Genomic DNA, 7,703 nt, shown 5'->3' on the forward strand with positions numbered 1-7,703 from the left:
AGAAACCCTTTCGGAGCGTTTCCTCCCATGCAACGAAGCCAGCTTTGAAATAACCATTTGAATGATTCAATTTCTTCGTTTTTCATCAAAGAGCATCCGAGAAGTGTTGATTGACCGTGGTGATTCACCCCGACAAAAGAACCACAGACCAAATTATACCTGAAACAAATTACCATAGTCCAGAATGCAAAATCATTAGGTACACCCCAACAAATGCTTCGTATACACCCAATGAAACAGCCAATATACACCTCTGCTGCGGATTCGTAAAAATAAATTAATTTAGCATCATAAACAGGGGCAGTTTGTTACCTGTTTGTATTGTAGGTGGTGTCGAATGAAATGACGTCTCCGAAATACTCAAAGGCGGCTCTGCTTCTTGCATCGGCTCAAAAAGCCAGCTTAATCGATTGATCCTCCTCGAGTTCGAGCTCAAAAAAGAAATTCGGATTCTTCTCTTTCATTCTTAACAAATATTTCCCGAATTCCTTTGCATCTTCTTGTTCGGAAACATTCCGCACTTCCCTGGTAATGTAATTCCTCACGTCCTTTTTGATAAAATTTAACTCGCGGTGGCCCCCGGCAGCCGCAACAAATGATTGGTAAGTTTTGCTTGGTCTGATACCGGCCTCCTCGTTATTCTCTATCGTACGACGAATGGACATGCTTAGTTCCCTGTGCTGTTTGAGCATCTCTGCTTTACTTGGACAGCAGGGGTGTGAATGATCCAGCACAACCTTTGAAATGATCCAAGCACCGACATCCTTCAATGTGTGTATATAAATTCTTGCTGGACAGTTTAAACCAGCTATCGGATTGGTCTTCTCGGTCAGAGATATTTTAGATTTCCATTTTCCTTCTCTGCTACATGTAATCAGTTGATTCTTAATCTCGTTTCCCTTCCTATTTGTGCACCGAACTCTTGTAGAGAAACCTGCAGCCTTGGCGTAGTTCCTGTAAAATTTTTCAGCATCTTCAAGGGTGGTAAAGGTCATTCCAACCTTCGGAACAAGCTCGTCATCAACAACTGAGAGAGGCTGCACAATACACCGTGTCAGAACTGTGAATACACCCATAGATATGATTCAAATACACCCAATTATGTCTAATATGATACACCCGAACTGCAACAACTCAACTACAGAATGACCTTTAAAGCCATAAACTGTAAAACGAAGAAGGAAACAAATATTTTAAATTTGGTAGTTAGATATACGCGGGATCTTATATAGCGCGTGTAATCAACGTATGTGGAGCAGCGCGTATTTTGGTTTTATTGTTTAATGAACTTGTAAAGCATACAAGCCCTAATGGCTTGTATGCAGAGCTTTTCCGTTTAATTAATTATTAACAATTACCGTTCTTGAATTAAAAAAAAAAACACTAGGATTTGAAATTATGGAGAGAGCAAACCCGCTTCCCTCTGCATGTGAGTTCTCTTCGTCTCTCCTATTCTCTTCTATTCTCACTGGTCTGTGGCCGCAAAAAACACAAGCCGCCACCGCCCAGAACACCCACTGACGCAAGAGTGCTCGCCGCGGACGTCTGTGCACTTCTTTCGCGTACAAAGAGTGACCCGAACAGCCCCATTGCGGCGTTCGTGCAGCCCCTAGCAGCACTTCTTTTTCGATTTCAGTTGGAGAATTTTGTCATAAAAAAAATGTATAGTAAGCTACTAGAGAAACCATTTTACCGAGCAATTTACACCATACATCATGTATGCATGCTTCCTTTAATTTTTTTTGTTTGTTTTTTTTTCCTCCAATATAATATAGTTTTTTTTTTGGGATCAGTTTGGATGGAATTAACATGTTAGTTCTTGTCAATATCTTCACTCATTAGCAATGTTGATTGCAAACATATCAAGTAATACGTTTTTTAGCTCTTTTTTCCCTTTTTTTGACACTTCTGATTTAATTCTGTTATCTTTCACAATCTAACCGCCGTCAACTCTCTCTATTTTGCAAATGTGTTGAATGTTCAATTCACTGAATATGTAGATGGTTATTTTAATTCTTAATTGGATGGTTATTTTATTCGTTTCAGATTAAGTATATATAATTAACAAATGTTGGATGGTCATTTTACTGGTAGCCAGATGATTATTTTAATAAGGATTAAGTATTTTTTTCATCCCTAAAGTTTGGGGTGAAAATCAAATTCGTCGCCTACTTTTTTTGTTATTAAAATCATCTTCAACATTACAAAACATTATAAAATCATCATTTTGTCTAGGAACAATATTTTTTGGACAATTTTACCCTTAAACAAAAATTAAAAAAAAAAAGACTTCAAAAGCTAGGTTCCACCAGTCACCAGATCCTTCCCCTTTCCACGCCATACTCCCTCACTTCAAAAGCAGGTGGAAATCGAGCATTGCTTCCCAGTTGTTTGCATTCTCTCTCTTCCCATACATAGCCTTTCTCTACTTCATTACCAAGTCCAAGACTTCCCCTAACCTCACCCTCTTCGACTTCTACTTCTTGCTCGCCTTCGTCGGAGCCACTAGTTAGTTTCCCTTCCTTTCATATCTCTTCTTTTATGCTTCGGATTTCAATTATTTAACCACCTCCATTCCATTCTGCAGTACTAGCTGAGATTTACGGTAAGTTTTATTTCACATCCTAAATATAAATACATACATACATTAAGCTCTTAATTGCAGGCTTTCTGATGATTTTTCTTAAAGGTGCAGTATGGGACTTCACTCTCCAACGTGGATTGGTTGCATGGCGGAGCTGCTGAATTTGCTATTGTGAATTTGCTGAGTTTATTGTTTGTTGAATTTGGTTGTTGCTGTTACTGAGGAAGAGAAGAAGAATTGGAATTTTTTGGGTGGGGGATGGGGAGGAAGGAGGAATTCGAAGAGAGTAGGAAAAAAGGGGATGGGAAAGGAAGAGGAAAGAGAGATCGGGGATGAAGGTGGGGTGTGGGGGGTGGAGTGTTTTTGTTTTTGTTTTTTTTAATATTATTTTTATTATTTTTATTAATTGTTAAGGATAATTTGGTCAAAAAAATAAAATTGAAGTAGAAAATGATGATTTTATAACGTTTTGTAATGTTGAGGGTGATTTTAATAACAAAAAAAGGTCAGGGATGAATTTGATTTTCACCCCAAACCTTAGGGACGAAAAAAGTACTTAACCCTTTTAATAACTACGTGAATAGTTGTTTGATGACAATCCCACGACGGTGACGAGAGAGGGGGATACAGGAGTGACTGCTGGCTGGGGAGGAAGAGTGATTTGGGGGTGAAAATTGTTTATAATTTAGGGTTTGGATGGTTATTTTTGAAATAACTGAACGAAGGTTTTTGGATATAAGGTAATTTGTAGAATGATTTTTATTTTTTACCCTTATTAGGATAAACAACCAGTCCATTGTACACATTGTTAAGATTTCTCATTGTCTCCTTAGCGGAGTTCATTATAAAATATCTTGAACCCATGACAAGTGATTTATTTAAGACAAGATTTTTTTATTGCCATTTTGATAAAAACTTTTTCAAAATTAGGGAGAGAAAATAAGCAGTTGAAAAAGGAAATTACTTAGAATATATTGTCGTTATTACATTTAAATCCTCGCACTAGACAATGTGAAATAGAAGTACAAAGGTTAATTCATATGCAAAATATTACAAACTAATTGTCAGACGTATTTATTGACCTAAAGAGAGTAACAAAATTTCACATTCCAGCTGCAAATGTATCAATAAAAATAAGTATTTCGGAAGGTTGAATTGTTAGTACAAATGAAAGCAATCCACGCCTAATAAATGGAAGACCAATCGGTTCTAAGGATAAAAATCCCCAAAAAAGGAGAGAGATAATCAATCATCATGGTCACAATATGGAGGCAAATACTCAAAGGGGATCCGAAAACATAACTATTGACGAAACCTCTGAAGAGGTTCAGGTAGTTGAAAATGAAGAGATCTCGATAAGTTATGTCACTACCGAAAAAATATGAGATCGAAAGAATACTGTTGTCGACAACATTTTTACTTATAATATTGTTGTAGAAATAGTAAAGCAAGATAAGGATCATGAACCAAAATCTGTCAAGGAATGCAGACAGAGAGATGATTGGCCAAAATGAAAAGACGCAATTCACGCTGAATTAACTTCACTTAGAAAATGTGAAGTTTTTAGTCTTATAGTCAAAATCCCTGAATGTATAGAACCAGTGGGATACAAGTGAATTTTTGTGCGCAAACGAAATGAGAAAAATAATAAAAAAAAAAAAGATACAAAGCACGACTAGTAGTACAAAGGTTTTCACAAAAAACTTGGTATTGACGATGTGGAAACATATTCTCCTGGTGGATTCAATTAACATTTAAGATATATGATTAGTTTGGTTATGTATGAAAAGCTTGACATACCCCTAATGAATGTTGTTACAGCCTATTTATACGGCTCAATTGATAAAGAAATTTATATGAAAGTTCTTGAATGACTCAAAATTCCTAAAGCATACAATAATTTTTTAGAGATTTGTTCAGTAAAACTTCAAAAATCTTTATATGATTTAAAACAAAGAAAAAAAGAAAAATGCATTTATGAAAAAAATAATAAAAATAGTTATTTATGTGTGGTGTATATATATAAAAAAAATTTGACAATGATGTTTAAGAAAAAAAGAGAAAATAAAATGAGTAGTAAGAAAAATAAAGTGAGTAATAAGGGGAGATAATTACTTAGCCGTAGAGTAGAACTCGTACTTATAATGTATTACGAAAATAAGGATTAGAATTTGAGAGAAGGAGAAAGAATAAGGAGAATAATAGATAATTCTATTATTGATTGTATGCATTAGAGAACATGAGAAGGGCTATTTATAGCCAAGGGTCTAACTCTTAGCCAAGGACCCAACTTTTAGCTAAGGGTCCAACGTCTCGCTAGAATATTCACAATAAATATATTTATAACAGGTATTAACTTTTATATAATAAGAATAGATAAATAAATTGACTAAGGTCTAAAGCTACGAAGAGGCAACAGGAGTGATCAACTTGATGGTCAATTCAAGCTCCCCGGACTCAACTCCATCAAGCCTTAACCAAACATTCTGCACCACCTCTCCATTCACATTATTTTTGATGATGCTTTCACGGACAAGACAGTTATCTCTCTCTGGCATCACCTTCCTCAGTGCTGTTTCACCACATGAACTCCCCAAAATGTCCCTCAATCTAGCTGCAGACACCAATGGCTGAAGGTTCAGGTATGATTTTCCCATCTTGTCATCAGCCTTCCAAACATCTTTATCAAATACCTCCTATTCATACAAGACCAACTTGTTAGTTAGTTTACACTATATTAGGAAGTTTGATTATTTAAGAAGAGCAAACAAATATCAAGAAACTCAACTCACCAAATTGAGAAATCCCAATGGTTCAGTGAGAGTGAAATTTAGCTCTTCATTCCAAACAGGATTCAAGCAGCTATTGATGACCCTGGTCTTTGCTGTCTGATACACAGTTAGATGAATCATACTAACATTCTGATCTGAGATTAAACTATGTTGATTAGTGTTGATATGATATTAATTAAAACAAAAAAAAAAGGATATACCTGATTGCCAAGCTTGACCACAACATAAGGATCACTGCTCTTGAAATCCCGGATCACTAATGTTTTCCCTCGCACAACTGTGATTTTCAGTAGCCTCAACCCTTCACCCATTAATTTTAATTATAGAGCAACAAGAACACAACTAGAACAAAGAAAAAGAAACCAGCAAGTGAATGCCGACAAACAGAAGCAAGGGAAAACTCAACAGAATGAGTGGAGAGTATATTCCACACAACTATATAAAGAAGCAAGTGCTAATGGAACATCCTCGTCCAGAGTCACCACGTGAAGCTTGCTTGTCATTCCACCTCGACACCGCGGGTTGACCATTGACCAGACTTCCTCGCTGATCTGCTGTCATGGAAACTGGAAGAGAGCGCGTCACTTCACTAACAAATATTGATACTCAACATTCGTTCTTGCATTTTAATCATTTCTTATTAGTCTATTTTGAAATGCACAATTTACTAGCGAAAAATGTGTTCTATATCATATATCATGTATAAATTAGTTCACTCGCTCCAAGTGCGTCCTTAATTTATTTCGTCCTGAAAAAGGACTTCAGTTCTTAACAAAGAACAAAACGTTTATTAATTACTTGGTATACTCTCACTTAAATACTCCGTTTTCAATTTCATTAATTGAATTTCTTTCGTTTAAACATTTTATTATAAAAATTAAGCAAAAACATAAAGATGCTAAAGATGCAAACATAATTATCCAGCACGTATAGGTATAGCTGTACACATTGTTGATAGCCAGAGTCGGTAATGAATCATATGCTAAAGCTAAACCTATAACTTCCTCAGCCTAATACAAGATCATTTAGCAGTGTACCAAAAACAAAGGTCATCTCATTTAGCATGAACTTACTCCTAATGAACCTAGATGCGCGCTAAATATTTTCTTTTTACATTGTATAAAATGGCCATGGCCATTAACCAGTAATCACCAGGCATGCTAAGCACATTTATATTTTATGGTGTGTTAATAATAACTATGATATCCATCATCCAAGTTGGGGGTCATCTTCATTCTTGTTGAAACCTGTCACCTCTGTTGCTGCTGCTAGTGCTGCTGTCCATATTTGCTACAATGCTCACCGTTTTTTCCCTGACGTTGTCTTCCGATGTTTCCATTTGCTCTGCACCAGACAAACTCATTGATGAGCTTAGAACATGCAATAAAGAAAAGGGTTATAAGTACTGGAAAGGATAAATCATTTACCAGAGGAGCTTCATCATCAGAAATCTCAGCAACCCCGGCACCATCAAGGCTTGATGATATATGTGATTTCTCCATTTGTATAGGACTACCTCCCACATTGCTGTTATCCTGGTGCCCTTCAGAATCTGATTCTTCTTCTCCATGATCATTTTCTTTTGAAGCTTCACTTGATTGCTCCACTTCTCTTTCTTCGCCATCAATGTCGTCTTGACCACCTTGTGGGATGCTCACATTGTCATCAGAAAGCCTTTCACCATAATCCTGCTTCTCCTCATCTGATTCCTCTAAATGACTCCAGCTCTTCTTTTTCTGAAGCCTCCTTCCTCTTGAAGTTGATGTTGCTTTCTTCTTAGACTCGTTCTTTTTTGTTATGACTTCATCAGACACTTCAGCCAGTTCCTTTTCTGAACCATCTTCAAAAGAAATTTCATGAGACACTAGAAATACAAATACATTGAAAGTAGAATACAATTACCAGGTTTCATTCCAGCCTAAATGATGAATCAATAATCATGAATCAATCAGTTGAATTTTCTTGATATACATACATGATTAAACGTGATTAGTCTGAATAAGACACAAACACACAGGCCTCATTTAAGACGCAGTACCTGAGTCCATCTCACTAGTAGTTTCTTCAGGATTTGATACTTCAGAAGAATTTTTTACATTCTCCTCATGGAAATTACTTTTCAACGCATGTGGTTGCTCACGTCTTACAGGCTTTTTCGGAGATTGTTTACCAATTATACTACAGGACAAAGATAATGATTGAAGCGTTAAAATAAATAAATAAATGAAAGAATCACAAATGTGCAAAAAGACATCAGTTATTTACACTCACCTTTTTTTTGTTCTTTTATCGGACCTTATGTTTGAACCTTTATGTTTGAACCCAGA

At 36.1% G+C, this 7,703-nt stretch overlaps 2 protein-coding genes across 4 annotated transcripts in view; both read right to left on the reverse strand.

Moving 5' to 3' along the window:
- On the reverse strand, window positions 4,775-5,962 carry LOC107636908 (protein C2-DOMAIN ABA-RELATED 11). Of its 3 annotated transcripts, none has more exons than XM_016340386.1 (3): window positions 5,577-5,962; window positions 5,377-5,472; window positions 4,775-5,280 (listed from the first exon to the last, which is right to left on the reverse strand). In XM_016340386.1, exons 1-3 carry the CDS (start codon window positions 5,685-5,687, stop codon window positions 4,987-4,989), a joined length of 501 nt encoding a protein of 166 aa, XP_016195872.1. In that variant the 5' UTR covers window positions 5,688-5,962; the 3' UTR covers window positions 4,775-4,986. The 3 variants fall into 3 exon arrangements, with proteins under 3 accessions (XP_016195872.1, XP_016195867.1, XP_016195877.1); XM_016340381.1 differs by having other exon boundaries at window positions 5,377-5,505; XM_016340391.2 differs by having other exon boundaries at window positions 5,377-5,510; window positions 5,577-5,694.
- The window catches only part of LOC107636891 (sister chromatid cohesion protein PDS5 homolog A), a gene marked incomplete at its 5' end in the record, with an annotated part of 11,488 nt that continues 10,053 nt past the window's right edge, over window positions 6,269-7,703 (reverse strand). Inside the window, 4 exon segments of the mRNA XM_021103619.1 lie at window positions 6,269-6,720; window positions 6,804-7,216; window positions 7,415-7,554; window positions 7,648-7,703. Of these exon segments, the coding sequence (XP_020959278.1) occupies window positions 6,676-6,720; window positions 6,804-7,216; window positions 7,415-7,554; window positions 7,648-7,703 (654 nt within the window).

This window comes from Arachis ipaensis, chromosome B01 (assembly GCF_000816755.2).
Source record: "Arachis ipaensis cultivar K30076 chromosome B01, Araip1.1, whole genome shotgun sequence".
Taxonomy (NCBI): domain Eukaryota; kingdom Viridiplantae; phylum Streptophyta; class Magnoliopsida; order Fabales; family Fabaceae; genus Arachis; species Arachis ipaensis.